The sequence below is a fragment of the Oryza glaberrima genome, chromosome 6 (genome assembly GCF_000147395.1).
Source record: "Oryza glaberrima chromosome 6, OglaRS2, whole genome shotgun sequence".
NCBI lineage: Eukaryota > Viridiplantae > Streptophyta > Magnoliopsida > Poales > Poaceae > Oryza > Oryza glaberrima.
Genome location: NC_068331.1, coordinates 13,650,900 through 13,670,804, shown reverse-complemented (window position 1 = coordinate 13,670,804; position 19,905 = coordinate 13,650,900). Strand labels below are relative to the sequence as shown.

Here is a 19,905-nt window from a genome sequence, read left to right as displayed (position 1 = left end):
ATCCTATGGGAAAGAGAGCTTGACTCAGCACAGGTGAATAAAGATTCTTGGTCCAGTTCGGGCGAGAAATCAGACTTGGGGGACATAAATCGGTCTCTCGCAAAAGTCATGGCGGCTTTGCGTTCCTGGAGCAAAACAAAAGTGACAAATGTGGGTAGAGAACTTGAAAAGGCAAGGAAGAAGCTGGGGGACTTGATTGCTTCAGATGCTGATAATTCCCAAATTCGTTTTGCCACTAATCAACTGAATGAACTGTTATACAAAGAGGAAATGCTTTGGCTTCAGCGGTCCAGAGTGAATAGGCTCAAGGAAGGAGATAAGAATACCAAATTTTTTTCTTAGTAGGGCGGTATGGAGAGCAAAAAAGAATAGAATCACAAAACTGAAGGATTTGCAGGGTACTGTGCACCGTACGGCAACAGCAATGGAATCAATGGCAACTGATTATTTCCAGGAGATGTTTGCTGCAGACCCGACCTTGAACCCTGAATCTGTCAGCAGATTATTCCAAGCTAAGGTAACGGCTGAAATGAATGACCTGCTCTGTGCAGACTTCAAGGATGAAGAGATCGCTCATGCTTTGTTCCAGATTGGACCATTGAAAGCTCCGAGTCCTGACGGTTTCCCTGCCCGCTTTTATCAACGAAATTGGGGGATCATTAAAGAGGACATCATCAGTGCAGTTAGTAAGTTCTTTCAGACTGGATGTATGCCAGAAGGAGTCAATAATACGGCTATAGTTCTAATTCCAAAAATTGAGCAACCTATGGAATTGAAGGACTTTCGGCCAATTAGCTTGTGCAATGTTCTTTACAAAGTTGTCTCCAAGTGCCTGGTTAACAGGCTCAGACCGATGCTCGATGAATTGGTATCAGAGGAACAAAGCGCTTTTGTCCGAGGGCGAATGATAACAGATAACGTGCTCCTAGCCTTTGAGTGTTTTCACTATATTCAGAAAAACAGGAAAGCTAACAAGGCAGCGTGTGCTTATAAACTCGATCTGTCCAAAGCTTATGACAGGGTGGATTGGCGTTTCCTTGAGATGGCAATGAATCGGTTGGGTTTCGCTCACCGCTAGGTTAACTAGATAATGACTTGCGTAACCACGGTGAGATATTCTGTTAAATTCAATGGAACTCTTCTACGATCATTTGCTCCCTCTCAAGGATTAAGATAGGGAGACCCCTAGTCGCCTTTTCTTTCCTGTTCGTGGCGGATGGGTTATCTCTTTTGCTGAAGGAGAAGGTCCAACAAGGTTCTCTGACCCCCCTTAGTATCTGTCGCAATGCGCCGGGCATATCACACCTTCTGTTTGCCGATGACACCCTTCTGTTCTTCAAAGCAAATCAGGCACAGGCAGCAACGGTGAAAGATGTTTTAAACACTTATGCGCAGGGAACGGGCCAGTTGATCAACCCAGCTAAATGCTCAATTTTGTGCAATGATGCTTCCCCCCTCGAGATCACTGAGGTAATAAAACAGATTCTCCAGATAGAAAAGAGCAACTTTGAAGATAAATATCTTGGTTTTCCCACCCCGGAAGGTAGAATGAACAAGGGGAGATTTCAGAGCCTACAGAGTAAAATCTGGAAGCGGCTAATCCAATGGGGTGAAAATTTTCTCTCTTCGGGTGGGAAGGAAGTTCTGGTTAAGGTTGTAATCCAGGCCATTCCGGTCTATGTAATGGGCTTATTTAAGCTCCCGGATTCTATGTGTGACGACCTAACAAAGCTCAGCAGGAATTTTTGGTGGGGCTCGGAGAATGGTAGAAGAAAGACTCACTGGAGAGCGTGGGAGTGCCTGACAAAACCAAAGTGTTGTGGTGGGCTAGGCTTCAGGGATTACAGATTGTTTAATCAAGCTCTTCTTGCTTGTCAGGCGTGGCGTCTGTTAGAGTTCCCTGATAGTCTGTGTGCAAGGGTGTTGAAGGCTAAATATTTTCCCAATGGATCCCTGATTGATACTACTTCTAGTTCCAATGTCTCCCGACCTGGCGGGCTATCATCTATGGGTTGGAGTTACTGAAGAAGGGGATAATTTGGAGGGTCAGTAATGGTCAGTCTATACGCATGTGGAGAGACCCTTGGATTCCTCGGGATCACTCGAGAAGACCAGTGACGATGAGAGGAAATTGTAGACTGAAATGGGTCTCTGATTTAATAGGGCAAGATGGTACCTGGGATGTTGCACAGATCAGGAGGTGCTTCCTGAACATAGACACTGAGTTAATCTTATTGATTTGTCTTTCTCCCCGCCAGGAAGAAGACTTTCTAACTTGGCACCCTGACAAGTCTGGGCGGTTCTCAGTCCGGAGTGCTTATAATCTTGCCTGTAGGCTGGCAAATACTGAAGGATCCTCAAGTTCCTTTGCTTTGCATTCCTTCAAATCCTGGGATTTAATTTGGAAGTGTAAGCTCCCACAGAAGATTAAAATCTTTGCCTGGAAAGTGGCCTCCAATTGTTTAGCTACCATGGACAACAAAAGGAAAAGGAAGTTGGTAAACTTTGATATCTGTATCATCTGCAACCGAGAGGTGGAGAATTCTGTGCACGCTCTCTGCAAATGACCCCGAGCTAGTGCCTTGTTGTCGGATATGGTACAATCAGGTAACTTGTCGCTTGATTTGGTGAATTTCCAATTCGGCAATTACTGGCTGTTTGATTGTTTGGAATATCTACCAACCGAAGAACATGAGATGTTTTTATTAACTCTCTGACGAAACTGGTATGTGCGTAATAAAATCACACATAATAAGCCGCCTCCTCCGCTGGAAGTCTCCAAAAGATTCCTGGAAAGTTATATTGCTACTCTATTCCAAATCAGGGAATGCCCCCATGCTGATCTGGAAAAAGGTAAAACTGTTGTTAGCAGATCTGTTATAAGTGCGCTTAGAAGAAGAGGACCAGATGGTCCTCCTGCTGCATCGACCCGTTTGCACTGAGAGAAGCCGAGGCTGGGCTGGATGAAACTCAATGTAGATGGCTCATTTGATGCTGATCGTGGGAAGGGAGGTATCGTTATGATTCTACGGGACAACAGTGGTAGTATAGTTTTTGCAGCATGTAAGTCCCTGGATAGCTGCAAGAATGCCCTGGAGGCAGAAATCCGAGCTTGCATGGAGGGATTGATTTTGGCCCTGCAGTGGACTATGCGCCCTATCTTGATTGAAACAGATTGTGTTTCGCTAGTCAATCTTCTGAAGGAAGGGAATAGGGATCTGTCTGAATTAGCTAATTAGTCTAGGAGATTAAACGCCTGTTATCAGAGCGTAGGGAAGTGTTGGTTACCAAGATCCATCGTAGCCAAAACGGTGTTAGCCACCTTTTAGCTAATAGGGCTAGGGCCAATTCAATTTCTGGGCTTTGGCCGGAAGGAAGTTGTAATTTCATTTCACAGCTAGTCTGTGAGGACGTTTTGAATGAGTAATACACTTTTTTCCCCGCAAAAAAAAAGAAATTGACTAGTTTTACTTTGTGATTGCTACTGGCGTACCCCTAACAAGTTTTATGGTTGAGCAACTAGTTAACTACATGATAACTTGACTCATATTTCATTAGGGTAAAGTTGATCTATAGCTAGTCACAGGCATCCAAACTTAGCAACTTTGTATTTGGCCTACTCATGACCGAACAATCAGGTGTTTGCAGTGTAAAGATATAAGTCTAACTACTCCAAAGTCATCTAGAAATGACTAGAGGTGATGAGGACATCACTGTTTCAAATATAACCATACTTATGTTACATATTAACAAGTAAAAAGTGCATATGTTTACTTATTATATGTTTTAACAAATGATCGCAGTAGGAACCTCTCATGTTGTTTTCCATAAAAAAAACAAACATTACTACACCATGAGTTTTGTATCTTCTCGTTTCCATAAATACTTGCATGGGTGAAGGAAAGGAGAACATGCTCACGAAGTGCTTGGATGATCAAAGAAATTGATTGGGGACCAAACCAAGATCTTCTCCAAGTCTAGTCCCAAATCACCACGTCACTTTTGGTCCATAAAAGGCAAAAGATGCAGTTTTACATGTTTTGGATTTGGATTCAGGCCTTCTGATTGTATTAACTTCAAATGGGCCTAGCTATTGATCCCGAAGGACTCTCAGGGCCCATGAGTACTTATGGGAAAAATTATAGAGTTTAATTTCATATGGTTTTGGTCTCACATCAAAATTCATATCAAGTTATTGGGAATATGCAACACAAGTCATGCACCTCATCTAGTCCGAGTTTGATTTAGGCCTTGGGCTTTATAATTGTGTCATAGGTTAAGTTAAATAGGGGGTGTGTATCCTAGGGCTAACCCTAGGACGTCCCTAATCCTATTTATTTAATAGTCGTCATTGTTTAGAGTTGGGTTTTGCTTAGATTCTGTTGTTGTAGTTTCACCGCTTAGTTCAGTTTGTGGAACATCAATTTGTGAGCTTCATCATATATTAATAATATATTCAGATTGCTTCTTCTACTCTCTTGCTTGTGTTCTCGATTCACTTGCAGGAGATAGCCTTATCGACAAGGTCAATCATGTTTCAGCTTGATTAATAACCAACGGATGAGTGGTGTAGTGATTTCGAGGGTTCGGTTGTCATGATCTGAGCCTTTGGATCATCAACTTCAAGTCTCCATAATTGACTTATCAATACCTATCGGAAGATCGGGATCCTACTTCCTCATCAAGAAGCGACCTACCTAAAAGACGAGGTGTCAGTGATAACTGAAAGAGCATCTAGACCCCGAATGAGTTTTGGCTAATTGATGACAAACAATTAAGGGACTAATGCACTTATTGAAGGAATAAGTAGGAGATTGGTCCAATGATGGCACTGAAGATGAAGATGGAATTTAACCAAGTTTCATTGTGATATAGGGAAACATGTGACTAAAGATGGTAAAATGGGGTGAAGGGTTGGCAAGACTTGATTAAACAAAGGACCATGCATTGGAGAAGAATAAGGAGAGGCATGGTGCTGAAGGACCGACGCAATGGTGAAGGAGCAAATGCTTGGCTGAATGCAGACAGATCGATTGAGTCCGTAAGAGAAGTCACGTGTTGTTGATGATTAATCTTTGTTGAAGTGAAAGTGAGCGGAAAAAAGCTTGAGTCGAACAATAAAATTGGAGTCTAACAGTCTAGGTGAAGATGTTCAACAACCCAGGAGACAAGCCATTCTAGATCTTTATCGAGAACCTCACATAGTCACAGATGAAGTAACGATTGAGAAAGAGTTCAAAAAAAAAACACCATATTAGAAAATAGACCCAAGTCTACATATGGAAGACGACGAATTGTAGACTATCTAAAACCCTAAGGGCATTGGCAATGTATATAGATGAAGTGATCTTTTATAGGTAGGGCATGTGTGTGAGTAAACTTTAGCTGTTTCTATTACCACAATGCTTAAGGCCTGGATGGACTTTATAAGAGAGAATCCCTTATATGCCACTCTAAATTAACCGGTTCCCTTATATGCCACTTCAAATTGGCTTCTCCCTTTTATGCCACCGGTTCAAGTTTCTCCTCCCTTTTATGCCATTGCCGTCAGTCCACCGTCAGTTGACCGTTAACTTCATTGTAAAAAGACGCATTTGCCCTTAAGAATTAGTATACAACCAATAATAGGCATTTTAGTACTAATATAGCTACTGGATACAACATATGAAAATTGATTTTTTCTGCATGACATGCAATTTTAGCCATTACCATCATAAATAAATTTTCAATGTAAGCATGAAACATGCAGTTTTCCAACAATATTTTTAATATAAAGAGCATTTTTCACTGGTTCTGACAAAATTTTGTTCACTCAAAAAGGATTTCAAATAAATTAGTTATGATTTTTTGAAGTTTACACATTTTTTAGTTGAGAGGGCATATTGGTCATTTACGAAAAAAACTAACCTTTGACTAAAGGTCAACTAACACTATTGTGATGGGAGTGGCATAAAAAGGTGGAAAAACTTGAACTAGTGGCATATAAGGGAGAAGCCAATTTTAAGTGGCATATAAGGGAACTGGTCAAATTCTAGTGGCATATAAGGGATTCTCTCACTTTATAATGGGCCTCACTAGCAAAAAAAAAAAATCGCAGAAGCCCAAGCATTCATCCCTTTTCCCATTTCCTTTTCGAGTCTTCCTCGAATCGCTTCCTTTTCTACTATTGTCACTCCCTCCTTGCCATCGCCCCTCGTCCCTTCCTCTGTGGTGTCGTCTACCATCATTTTTTCAGTTGTATCAATTTTTATTTGCCCAAATCGAGCTCCTTGGCACTCAGATCAACTCCTCCACAGGCCAAATTGACCTCGAAGTCGTGGTCCTGGCAGCTGGCGGAGCACCGACAATAGTGGCACTTAAGGGTGGATCTGACAATGGTAGCGACACTTGCATCACAGGAAGAGTATGCCGCGGTGTCTTGCATGATGGATCCACAACGATGGCAGTGGCATCGCTCATAGATGCATCCGATGGCAGTGGCATTCGCGGGTGGATCTAACGACGACAATAGTGTTCGCGAGTAGATTTTGGCAATGGCAATGCCTCGCACCACAGACCTAGAACGATGGCTTTGGCATTGCTTCGGGGCTACCAGACGTCATTGCCTACTTCCCATTTTCTTGTCCATAATGACAACCAACTAGGGAAAGAGACAATAGCAACAAAATGAAAAGCGATGGATTATTTTATTACATAGCATGCAAAAAAAATCATACAAATAACAACTACTTGTCACACTGCCATTAAAGAAAATAATTATTGAATACATGTATAATTTTTCTTCGATCTCTCACTCACTTTAAAATTAATTAAATTTTATTTCTCAATTACATGTATATTTTATTAATTATATATATATATAAGTATGACACGCACCGTGAATCCGATAAGCCCTATATGCTCTGAGAATGATCTACTTCCTCCATAAAAAAGAATAAACTTTCTAGAGATACTTTTAAGACGGATGATGTACCACATAGATACAGATTTATTTTTCCTAAATACTATGCCCACCCAACAAATTAGCAATGCTGCCAGCCACTGGCAATCCAGTGATAGTGAGCACCCTAGCTAGTTGTACTAAAATAAACCCTAGTTGTACTAAAATACATGCTGCACAGAACCTTTCTCCTCTACCAAAGTCCAAACTTGCCAAGTTCATCCATCCTCCCCTTCCCCCCTCCGATCCCCTCCCATCCCCTCCCCGCCGCCTCGTGCGATCGATCGATCGATCGATCCGCACCACCCACGCGCCCGATTCGCCCTCCTACCCAGGCCACCTCTAACCCTAGCGCCGGCGGCTCTTCTCCCCCGCCGCCACCGCCGCTCCAACCCTCCCCAACAGTGGGTTTCTCTCCCCCCCAATCCCCTCCCCTCTACCGCCGTCGATCGACGCGCCACCAGGAGGGGAGCAGGACGAAAGCCGGTGCTGCCTACCGCCTCCGCAGGTACCTCATCGAGCATCGGTCGGAGTGCAACCGGAGTGCCAAGGTCAGCGAACGCCTTTCCCCCCTTTTAATTCTCCTCCTTCCTGTGGTACATGATTATAGTTAATCAAATTGCCTTCTTAATGTGTGCTTTTAGCTCTACATTTCCGTGGATCTGAAACTTGAGCTGTTCACCGTGTTGAATTACACGGTCTGTGTAATTTGGTGTGGTCATGTCATGCAGCAGAGATTTGTTTCATTAGTCTCCACTGTGATATACATGTGTTCAAGATTAGTACTAGATTACATACATACCTGCAGCACGAATGTAAAGTAAAAAGAATCATTTATCTTGAGCATGAATCCGTACGTTCTGGCCCTGAATAGCTAGCTCGTGGAGAAGATAGATAGGGAACTAGATCACTGTGCACGTTTAGAGGATTTGCAGGTCTGATTGTGCTAGAACAATTTTATTTTAGTAATGTTACTACGTTAGACATGAATTCGGCTTCTTGTTAAATGTTGCCTTGAATAGCAGAAAGTTAATGTCCAGGACCTTAAAGTTGACGGCAATGGTGTATTCCTAAACATTTGTAACTTTGGGTGGTACTCCCTCCGTTCACAATTGATTGTCATATTACCAAAACAGAAATATTCATATTTGATCGTCGCCTAACGTCTTGAGCCAGCAGATTTTCTTTTTTTTTTATTGCTGCATGCGTGTATGGATTAAATTGCGAGAGAGTCTCCTGAGATTTACTGCTTAGCATGCATGCATAGATTTAATGAAGAGTGATTATTGCCGTATTAGTTAAATCCCTCTGTGATTCTGGTTGGTCTAGCTCCATGCACCACACGCGGAAGCCGAACCGGCACTGCGGCAGTCGCCTTGATCCACGCTGCTGTTGTGTGATTTATTTCTCCCTTGGTATTGCTGCGCTTACCTAATATGATGATCAATTGTGAATGGAGGGAGTATTAGAGAGTAGCAGTGACCTCACTTGGGTTCTTTCTATGTCACCAAACTTGTAAAAATCGATTCTTATTTAAAACTACCAAGGATCCAATTCAGGATCTGTAACCCTAGCAAACAGTGCCACTATGGCAACAAGAGAATCGCCACTATGGCTCAAGCTAGTCTCGTACACTGCCGCTGGAGATCGGGAAGCTGAACCTCGGTTGCTACCATTTCATCTCGAGCTCCTACAATCTGTTGTTGATCTCATCCAGCTGCCGCCTAAGATTGGGTCATCGGAGCTTGGCTGCCTGTGCTAGAACTCAGCTCATCCAGCCCTGGCCGCAGATTGAGCTCAAGCTGCTGCCACCACACCTATCTTACTACAGCAACCGATTCACGTGACAGGTAGATGATGTAGAACGGGGGATTGCTGAGGGTAAGAACGATGGGGTTAAGGATAAAATGAGAGGAGTGGGTAAGTGAAAGAAATGATGGGTGGAGCTGCACTGTAAGAGAGAGTAATATAGATAAGGAACAGGACTGGCACCATGTCATCCTCCATGTAGATTGCCACGTTGGTGAAACTGTCTCCAGAACTGTCATAGAGGGTTATATCGGACTCTTCTCTAGATTTAATGAGCTGCCAAGCTTTGATGACTACATTGGAGCTTAAAATACAGACACCTGTGTTTGATTATAGTGAGGAATAAGTGGAGTGTAACCTCCCGTTTCAGATGATATGACGGGAATGTCTGCTCCCCCCCTTTTTTCTGATTTTACAGCCCAGCAAGTCATAGCCTTAAAGGTTAGAGGAAAATGTTATTTACTTGTGGCATGCAAACCGAAGTTTATGTTTTTGAGTTTTGACTAATGTTCTTTCAATCTGTATCCTTACGGTATTTAGTATTTTAGTATTTATGGCAACAAATATTAATGATTGGACATATTGATCCTTTCTCAGCAAAGGGTATTATTTGAATAGTCTACAAATAATTTAATTAATTCTTAAGATTACCTTTTTTGTTAATTTAATTTGTTAAATGCTCCATGCAGGTGTATTTCATGGATTCTTTTCAACATGGTATATTCTGCACAACCATTTTCACAACTTTCTTATATTATAAGCTGATCTATATGGTAGACCTGACCATGTACTTTTTCTAGGCATGGATGCTGATAAACACCACATTTTTGGGGAGCGTGGCAATATGATTCAGTTAAATGTAAGCTATCCTCTCCCAGTTTTCTGCTGTCTAGTCTAGCAAGCTTTTTCTGACACTTCCTTTATCCTTTTGTCTACAGATGTGTGCATCTGATGGTCGTTCTGTTGGTATGTTTTTTGTAACCTACCTTTCCGTACCATGTATGCACTTCTTTAAAGACTGGCTAAAGCCTGGATGTTTATTATGGGTAAAAATGAATAGTAGATATGGTAATATTGTTTGAAATTTATGAACAAGTTCTTTCTGTTACGCCTTTCATGCTTTTGTTACAGAGTGCTTGAGAGTTTTTGCTATACTGTATTTGTAAAATTAGCTTTCATGCTACATATAAATGTGACTGTTTGGTCACCATATGCCTTAGTAGGACAACATAACAAAGAAGAATATATTTTAGGGATATTGTATAATATTGAAGAACTTCAAGAAGTATTTCGTAAATCAATGTTGTGCATAATTGTTTGGATGACAAATGAACTGCTACTACTTCCATTGCCTTCTTTTAAAGGAGTACAGATAAAGTCTATTTGACCATGATGAACAGTAGTTGATACCCAACGGCTGGTGGCATTGCTGAATGTAGAAGTAGACATGGTAAACAGTCTGTTGGGAACATAGTGTAACAATGATTTTTCCCATTTAAATGCCTTTCTGGAGTTTACCTATTAACCATAATGTAGTTGACTGAGAAATAAGTGTGGAGAAGCTTTAGTTCGTGGATAAATTTGAATATGTTTCAATATTTGTCTAATGCATACATCTTTCTTGGGTTTTTGTTTTTTTGTTCTTATTAAGCAGTTGGACAACGATGCCAGAGACTTGGGTGTAACAATGTTGTTGAAGGCCAGACATTGCTCTGTAAAAGTCACAGTATAGGGCAACGATGCCAAATGCTTGGCTGCCCTCATATTGTACCAGATGGCTCAGTATTATGTATGTCCCATGGTGGAGGTCGCCCGCTTGGTGAACCTGGTTCCAGTACAGTAGCTTGCTCCAAATCAGAAATTTCAATCAAGTACGAAGGAGAGAGTGGGTTCAGAGTAACCCAAAATGCTGGGAATGATCTGGGTAGTGCAGGAATCTATAATCCTGATGGTGATGTTGTGATGTGCAAGTACCAGGGTTGCAGCAAGCGAGCCCAGGGAAATGCAATGTACTGTAAGATTCACCGCGGCGGTTCAAAGGGCTGCATGGTTCAAGGTTGTACAAAGGGTGCACATGGGGGCACACCTTTATGCATTGCTCATGGCGGAGGCAAGCGCTGCGCTGTCACTGGATGCCCCAATGCAGCATGTGGCAGCAGTCAAGGCCTCACTGACCGCTGTGTAAGGCATGGTGGTGGAAGGAGGTGCAGGTTTGATGGTTGTGTGAAGGGTGCCCAAGGGAACACAGACTTTTGCATTGGACATGGTGGGGGAAGACGCTGCAAGTTTGAAGGATGTGGTAAGAGTGCACAAGGGCGGAGTGATTACTGCATCAAACATGGTGGCGGCAGGCGCTGCAAGTTTCAAGGATGTGCCACGAGTGCAAAATGGGGCATGGATTTCTGCTCTTTGCACAGAAAGAGCTTGATGAGCGGCAGCAATTCTTCCCATGAAATGCTGCCAGCGCCACCGCCCAAGCGCCGGGCCAAGAAGACCAAGACCGCGGTTGGTCCATCTGGTCTCTCCAGTGAACCCAAATCAGCAGAGAGTGTGATGATTAAGCATGCTTCCAATGCGGGTCACCAACAACAGCCGATCCACTCTATGAAATCCTCGCCGTCTTCTGGGTTAACTGCTTCAACTGAGGGTGATGTGGCGGCGAGGAGCCATGCATTATTTGGACTGTAGATACCTTGTTGATGCATAAGAGTGGTTTCGCATAGACTTGTTAACTAGGGGGATTAGCTGTGAACTGAAGTGAAGATAAGGATCATAGGAGATCCACTTTTTATATTAACATGCTTTCACTGTCAGTTGACTTGAGTAGAACTGTGCATTGTGTTATCTGCAAGGATTATCAACAAATTTAAATCTGCATAGTACCTATGTATGTGGTTCTGTCCTCTTTGATGTCTTTTCTATGATTTCAGTCTGCTCGAGGAATCGTTTATTCTTATGCACCTTTTCTTTTTCCTTCTTTTCCCCCACTTTTGTAATGAGAAGTTTGTTTGGGAATTATCAGTCCTTTCTATGCTGGCGGTTTAAGGTTCATCAAAGATCGTGTCTATCTCTGCTACACTTTGGGTGTGTTCGGCGCCCCGCGTTCCCAGCACTATAAGTGCGCACGGAAAATGGAGTGATTCGTTAGTGCGTGATTAATTAAGTATTAGCTATATTTTTTAAAAAAATAGATTAATTTATTTTTTTAAGCAACTTTCGTATAGAATTTTTTTTTGCCAAAAACGTACCGTTTATTAGTTTGAAAAGCGTGCGTGCGGAAAACGAGAGAGGAGTGTTGGGAAAAGGGAGTGCCGAACACGTCTCTATATAAAAACACACACACAAAAGAACTAGTGCTTCTACGTAAAAATTGACCACCAATAAAACCATTGGGGTTAAAAAAAATTGAACGCTATAAACCATTCATCCGTATTCACATGATGCTAGTAAGATGAAAATATTGAGGTTAAAAAACGCACAAAGGTCCATGATGTGTCGAGGAGATAGATCTTCGCTCAGAGACGAAGTCTAAAGGATTGCCTTTCAGGAGGCGATAGAGATTGTGATGATGAAGTGATCAGCCCAGCCCAGGGCAGACAAGGTGAGGAGATACCAAGAGAGAGATCATCTAAATCTGAAGAGTAAATTTTCTGTATACTCTTGAAAACTCACGCAATCCCTTTTATACCCCTCAAATTTACCTAATCCCTTCTATACTCATGAAATTTTAACTTGATCCCTTCCATGCCCCCGCCGTCACATTTTCCTTCATTTCACCAATTAAGTTGGTGGCAAATATCTTTAATGTGCTTGATGATTTAGGTTTAAATATGACCTTGAAAACTATTGTAAATTTTGTTTGAGTGCACAATATATGCATTTTAGGTAGAAAATGAGACTAAATAATTAGTGCGGAAAATTTTGACATAAATTTTAAAAATAAAAAAAATGTAATAAAATAAAATTTTTATTTAAAATTTAATATGACAATATATTTTTTTATTGGGAGCATTCATAAAAAAATATGGTGAGCATTCGCAGTCCTATCTTTGTATGAGTGCTCCTCATTTTTATAACTTTTTAAGAAGTGTAAATTATACCCACGGTACAACAAGTTGATAGGTGGGTACGATGTAGTACACGAACTTGAGAATGAGACGTTTAAGTACAATAACATGGAAAGTGGGTATTTAGTATTTTGGTGCAATAACTTAGCTAGATATGCTATTTTGGTTAATGAGTGCTATGTAAGTTTTTTCACGATGTTAATATGTCATCACATAGCAATCCCGTAGATATTATCTTACAATGTTTGATGTAATCTGTAAGAATATATTACTCAATTTGCACCATTGATTTAGATATTATTTTCACCAACTCAAATACCAACTTAAAATTTCTACACAGTAAAATTTGTTTGACTTTTAATTACTAGAATGAAAAAAAAAAGTATGCTTGTACAAATCTACATAAGTATATTAACAACTAAGTACATTAAAAAAAATGATGACATATAGCCAAAAATGCTCAAAATAATTAAGTTTTTACACCACTTCTCAATCAAGTTATGTGCTAAAACCATACCCACCTTTCAATTATTTGTACCCATATGCTTATTTATTAAGTTCTTGTACTAAGTTATACCCACTTGTTAATTAGTATGCTCATTTCTTAAGTGGTACACTAAGAAATTTACTTAAGAAACAATAAAGTAGTACTGTGGGACGCAGCCACTACTACATCCACTCCACTATTCCACACCAAAATTCCCCAACAAAACCCCTTCCTGCCCAAATCGGCAAAACCCCTTTGTTCCTTCTTTCCCATCATCGTCGTCGGCTCGTCGCCATGGTGAACGCAGGCAACCAACGCGAACGCGGGGTGCTTCTCCGGGCCGCCGCGCCGCGGAGGTGGGAGGTGGAGTTCGCGCGCTACATCCCGGCGCCGCGCCAAGCTGGCCCGCCGGCTCCCCCCGGCCTCCGCCGCATCACCCGCGGCAAAGCAGCTCCGCCACCGCGGGGGCGCGTGGCTCACCGCCGCGTCCCCCGCGGTGCTCCGCGTGTCGAGCCCCGGCCGCCCCTACGCGGGCCCCGTCCTCACCGTCTCCATCGGCGACGTCGTCTACGTCCGTACCGAGAGCGCCCCCCTGGCTCCCTCTTCTTTCCGCTTCTGCTGTGGCCACACCACGTTGTGTGCCACTGTGCTTTGGTTGCATTGCCTGATTTGAAATCAAAGCAAAGGGGGCGTTTGTTGGGGAGGAATCTGGGCTATGCGTGACTATATTGGGGTTTAGCCGTTTAGGTTAACGGAAATGCGGCAATGCGCGTGAGCTGACTTTGATTTGGTTCAAGAATCGCTAGGATAGTTGATTCTGGTGGTTGTGCTGCACGGCTGCTCGACCATCGTAAAATGAACATCTTTTTTCATCGTAGGTTCTCCAACTGTTTATCTTGTTCTTCCTGCACGAGATGGAGCATTTGAGGGCTGTTTGGTTGGCTCCCAAAAGTTTATAGCTTGAGTCATTTTTTAGCTCTGTGCAGAGTAGTACATATCTGTTATTATATCTGACTGTACATGTGTACAAGAGGAATCAACCTGGAAATTTAAGTTGAAAAATGTGCTATGTTAGCTGATTAATTTCATCGATGCATACTCGATCTTGTGCTATTTTTATATTTCATTTCGTTGATCCTCTGTGCTATTTTTATTTTTATGTGATCTTTTTGTCACTTAGATGTGATAAGTTAAGGTTAGGCCATGGTATTTGGAAGTTATGTCATGAGTCATGACTGTATGATGATGATATAATGATATATAGCACAATACAACTTTCTAATTTTGTTTCACACAAGTAACAATGTTTCAGAATATGCTGTAGTGCTGTTATAGTAAATTGTTGTTTTTTTTTTCCATTTAGTTATACATGTCATTGCTCATGGTATAGGAGGAGCACTATGTTAACATTCTCAACTTCTCATGGCCGCAAATTGCATGCGTGACACAGTGCTCAATCAGAGGGAGCAGGTTGGTGTTGATCAGCTTCTGTGATAAGTCGAAACAGGCAAGTTCTTTGTGGTCAAAGTTGATTCTACTCACCAATTTGTTGAGTGTCATGATTTCACTATTGCAATGTGGGAAATGGCGTGTGCTCTGATCGTGTAATGGTAGAGGTCATGAGTTCAGGCCAGCACCTTTACCTTATTCGGACATGTCCAGTTTCCTCTTCATGCTCAGTTTTTCAGTGTTTATAATATGATCACAAGTCTTCCTAATAGGTAGCAGTTGTTCTTATGTGTTATTTCTATCCATTTGATTACCTTCACGAACAAAGTTCCGATGCCAAAAAATATTTGTTACTCTTATTTTGTCCACAGATTGAGAAGTTTGCTGTACGTTTCCCACAGCCTTGTGATGCAGAATCATTCTTGAATTGTGTGAAGGTGCAATTTCTATCTTTCAAATATATTAAGCAGTCCTTTTAAGTTATAACCCTGTGTAGCCCTTCACTGTAATCTTGTAATGTTGGTCTCTGGAGTTAATTCTATGTCAGGATTACCGTTCTTATTATTTTCATGTTAATTAGGAAACTGTCTTCCTTTTGGTCACATTTATCTGCATATTGAAGTGCTTGCTATTTAATTACCATGTATATAGTTATACTCTAATGGAAAATGTTGGATACATCAATTGATATTTTTATCAAAGTTTGTTATTTTATTATTTGCATATACTATTTATGCACAAAAAGCATGTTTCCAATCTGTGTTGAGTGAATAAAGACTTACAAGTTTCCCCTCAAAAAAGAGAGAAACTTATTTCATTCAAGAATGTTAATATAGCAAGATTACCCATGTTCTTAAGAATGATCAGTGAGTGTGTGACTAGATCTGTCAGTGCTCTGAAGAGCTAATGACGTGGTTATCTGTACTATATAAATTTTGCAAATGATTTCTGCTTAACCTCTATATTTGCATTTGTTGCAGGTCTATACATCAGGTGTTCTTCAAGATGGTAAAGAAAACACCATGTTCTGCTTATTTGTCTTGTCTCTTTTAAATTCTATTCATGACCTATCAAGAATGTTTGACACAGTTGTTGCTGCTAAAGAAATGACTGCTGATAAAGTTGAAGGCGCTGGTAAAGAGATTGATATTACCATAAAAAGAGGTATTATGCCATCTATAAAGGTACCTCATGAAGAATCTTCTGATTTGGTTTCTCATGAAGTCACTGAACAATTTCATGTGTATAACATATATTTTTCTGGTAGAGTTATATGGCCGATGGAAGCTTTCATGATATGTAACTCAGTTATCTTCCTCTTCTCTGGGAGTAAAAAGGCGAATTTTAGTATCCCTCGTTAACCCACAAGAGAAACATTTTCTTATTGTCTACATTGTTAACACACTCTCTTGAAAACCAGTGCCATATATTTAATTGACCCTATATTTTTAATATTACTTGCACACTGAATCTTGACAAGTCATTGATGAACTGGGTGGTGACATGTTGCTGCAGATAGCAGAAACTTCTGTGTGCCACAGAAAGACGTTTACTTGTCTATGATAATGAGACTGTTTGGTAGTCTGTTTTTCCAGCTGTTAGGGCTGATCTGAACAGCCCAGCCGTTCGGCTGTCAATCTAGAATGCGTCCTAGCCGTTTGGTGCTGTAGCCACTGCTAGCTAGCTGCTTTAGAAGCTGTAGCAGCTGCTGCAAACAGGCTCAATAAAAACAGTGTATAGTAATGTTGCATGGGTTTATCCACAGCTTGTGCGGTGGAGAATTTTACCTACCTGATTCTTTACTTTCACTGGCAGCCTTTGAATCCTCTCATAGTTGTCAGAATCTGATGCTCGTGCATCTGTTTCTTTTTTACATCTAGGCGGGCGATCATCTGCCTGCGAAAATGCACGGTTTGGTGTTGATGGAGGAAGCTGCTGTGACCCTCGCCAACCTGGAGATCAAAGGACAAATGAGTTGGACCTCCAGCATTGCTGTGGAACAAACAGGTCGCCTCTTTGGTTCTCAGACAACATTGATACCATCATGCTGCCGCCGTTCTGCAATGGTCATGGCAGAGCCAAGCGCGGTCGGGTCCCTGGGTGTGTCAGCTATCTGCTGGCACACGGACATCGTGGTGGCAACCCGGATCGCTGCAGGCACAACGCAGGCCGTGCAACGCCGTGGTATGCCGGCGCAGGGATGAAGCCGTGGAGCGCAATGCCAACTGGATCTCCCTCGGAAGGCGCGAGCACACACCGTTTGCCGGTTTCTGATGAGCAGGAGTGCTATCTGGCTAGCCGCCGGCGGAGGGTTCTGGCCTCTCCCATCCGCCCGTGCATTCTTCTCCGCGCGGGGGAGCTGCCTGACCACAGTGATGGTGAGTCAAGCTCTGACGACAGTGAATGCTGAGGCTTCTTGATTCGGAGTACTTGAGGTGTCAGAAACCCAGTACCTGGTGATCGTTTTGACTTTGAGGAAGCTGGGCCTGTTTAGTTCGCGAAATGAAAAGTTTTGGGTATTACATCGGATGTTTGATTGGATGTCGAAAGGGGTTTTCGGACACGAATGAAGAAACTAATTTTATAACTCGCCTGGAAACCGCGAGATGAATTTTTTGAGCCTAATTAATCCGCCATTAGCACATGTGGATTACTGTAGCACTTATGGCTAATCATGGACTAATTAGACACAAAAGATTCGTCTCGCGATTTCCTCTCTAACTATGCAATTAGTTTTTCTTTTAATCTACATTTAATGTTCCATGCATGTGTTTAAAGATTCGATGTGATGTTTTTGGGAAAAACTTTTTGGGAACTAAACGTGGAGGTTTTCCTACGGAAGTACAAATTTAACCTACCAATGTACTACCTCCACTTTTAAATATACATACGATGCTTTTTTACTTTTAGATATGATATTTGATTTTTTTTTTATTTATAAAAGTTACTTCCTTCATGTTGATATTATTAGTTGTTTTAGCTCAATCGGCTGTGGATGGGAAACTTCGTTGGAACCTTTCTTTTGTCAGATATGGAACAGATATTGCTCTTGCGTATTAAATGGTGTTATTGTTCTCAAATCAACGCTTTGTATACAAATTGCACAGCAAATTAGTGGAAAAACGCGTGCATAAGCACTAACGATTTTTTTTATTTAATTTCCTAGCGGCAAAGCGCGCGCATAAGCACAAACGTTTTTCGGCTACAAAACCTGTGAATAGAAAAGTAAAATTGGCTGGTTTAATTTTCGTATGACCTATGGATGCGCTAGCTGCATGCTAACATGAATAGTTGCTAGGACAATAAATAATACGTGCATCCTAGTGGGAATCAAATTCAGGCCCTACAAACTCTCATACGGAGTAAGATGCATGAACCAACAGAGAGCAATCGTTGTAAGATGCATGAACCAACAGAGAGCAATCGTTGCTGGAGTTTAACAAGGGCATAGTAGAAAATAGAAACTTTGTTCAATGACTTCTTCATCTTTAAGATTATGTCTAAAACGACTAAGGCCCTCTTTTGTTAAAGCTTTTAAGCCACCTTTATAAGCCAAAAAGCCTAAGCCGCCTAAACAAACACTTGGCATTTTCGTTTGGCTTTTTTAAAACCATAAGTCATTATTATATTGTCAAGTCAAGGTTGGAGTGATTTTTTTATTAACATGGAGGTAGGACTTCACAACAAACTTTCACCGGCTAATAACCCATATAAGTCAAAAGGTCGGCTTCAAAGTCTAAGTTCAACAAAAGAGTACCAAATAATATGAAAATGGGGGAAGTATGTAATTTTCATTTGTTTTGTTATGATTTGTTCTTATCATTTAAAGTATTCTAAATGTGATTTATATTTTTTATATTTGTACTAAATTTTTAAATAAGACAAATAATCATTTAAAAACAGAGCATATATATTTGAAAACGGAGGGAGTATTATATTTATCAAAATTTTAAGATCATTGGCATCACATCTCAGTCATCTACTTTTATGAGTGATGAATATATAAAGAAAACAGCAGCTTGAGATCCAAATGTTGGTAACAAACTACTTGACCTTGTTCGCATATATTCATGAACAATTAGCTAGCACAACACACTTGCAGGGCAAGTGATGTATAATAGTGTATTAAACCCGTGTGTTGGTGCAGGAGTTTAGTATGATAATAGTAAACGACGTAAGTATCAGCAACCTGACAGTGCCAGATGAACTACAGAGCAAAGGAGAAGAGTCGTCTAGAGGAGCGGGCCAGCCTGCTCGAAACTGGGTTGCTAATCCCAGGATGTATGGGCCGGAATGGGCCAAATGAGCACCATTCCAGGTCAGATTTGTATTGCATGAGAGAGAGAGAGAGAGAGAGAAGTGTGTTGAGGTAGTTATATACTGTAAACGCTGAATATTCAGTATCAATGATTAAGGTGGCGAAGGCGGCAGCAGCCCCAATCCTATCGGATTGGTGAAATTTCTTGTGTTCTTGATCTGTTCTATATACTTCGGTGAAATCTCGTTAGGTAGCTAACAATTTGGTATGAGAGCCTCACTGAAAATTCTCCCCCTTCTCACTCTTGCTCTTGTGATTTTGCAGTAAAAACCTCCTGGAAGAGGTGGGAATCGTTGTCTCGGCAACGGATTCCGCAAGAGCTTTGGCTCCCTCGACTAGGTTCGCGAGATCTCGAGCACATCTTCCACCACAACACTCTACGAGAAGCCTCACTACGTGACCAAGCAAGCAGCTAAGATCATGGACCAAGATGGCAGGTTGGATCTGCTCCTTCGGAAGATGGAGGAAGCAGAGAAGAAACATGAGGCAAGTGAGAAGAAGAGGGAACAAACTGAAGAGCAGAGCAGGGCAGAAGGAACTCTCAAGCTGGCGGTTGAATCTTGGCTTCCGGAAGTCGAGAAGCATGCTGATCTTCTTCAGGATTCGGTGGTGGAGTTACAGGAGAAAGTGGAGAAGCTGCAAACTGTGGTTTAGAAATCCTCACATGACACTTCTCCAGATCTCGACTCTTTATGTCAGAAATCTGGTCCTCTGTTTCCCACCCATTTTTCCCCTGAGTCTCATGGCTTGCATCACACTCCTGCAAATTTGGTGAATTCGGTTGGATTAACTAGTTTGTGAGGCAGTGTTCTACCTATGCTTTGTCCTCAATTTG

General features: G+C 41.5%; 1 protein-coding gene and 1 pseudogene across 3 annotated transcripts; both read left to right on the top strand.

Moving 5' to 3' along the window:
* Window positions 1-7,088: 7,088 nt before the first annotated feature.
* On the top strand, window positions 7,089-11,663 carry LOC127777204 (probable WRKY transcription factor 19). 3 transcript variants are annotated; one of them, XM_052303751.1, is made up of 5 exons: window positions 7,089-7,491; window positions 9,439-9,466; window positions 9,550-9,608; window positions 9,688-9,715; window positions 10,401-11,663. In XM_052303751.1, exons 1-5 carry the CDS (start codon window positions 7,111-7,113, stop codon window positions 11,435-11,437), a joined length of 1,533 nt encoding a protein of 510 aa, XP_052159711.1. In that variant the 5' UTR covers window positions 7,089-7,110; the 3' UTR covers window positions 11,438-11,663. The 3 variants fall into 3 exon arrangements, with proteins under 3 accessions (XP_052159711.1, XP_052159712.1, XP_052159713.1); XM_052303752.1 differs by having other exon boundaries at window positions 7,131-7,491; window positions 10,404-11,663; XM_052303753.1 differs by lacking the exons at window positions 7,089-7,491; window positions 9,439-9,466; window positions 9,550-9,608; window positions 9,688-9,715 and adding an exon at window positions 9,741-10,199 and having other exon boundaries at window positions 10,404-11,663.
* A 1,853-nt stretch (window positions 11,664-13,516) lies between these two features.
* LOC127775837 (uncharacterized) lies at window positions 13,517-17,332 on the top strand (annotated as a pseudogene).
* The last annotated feature ends 2,573 nt before the right edge of the window (window positions 17,333-19,905 follow it).

Bases quoted from the DNA above. Each gene is read 5' to 3' on its own strand.
- LOC127777204 (XM_052303751.1), top strand. From the start codon at position 7,111: ATGCTGCACAGAACCTTTCTCCTCTACCAAAGTCCAAACTTGCCAAGT. The intron at 9,467-9,549 runs GTATATTCTGCA...TACTTTTTCTAG, and splicing joins CATGGATTCTTTTCAACATG to GCATGGATGCTGATAAACAC. The intron at 9,716-10,400 runs GTATGTTTTTTG...GTTCTTATTAAG, and splicing joins ATCTGATGGTCGTTCTGTTG to CAGTTGGACAACGATGCCAG.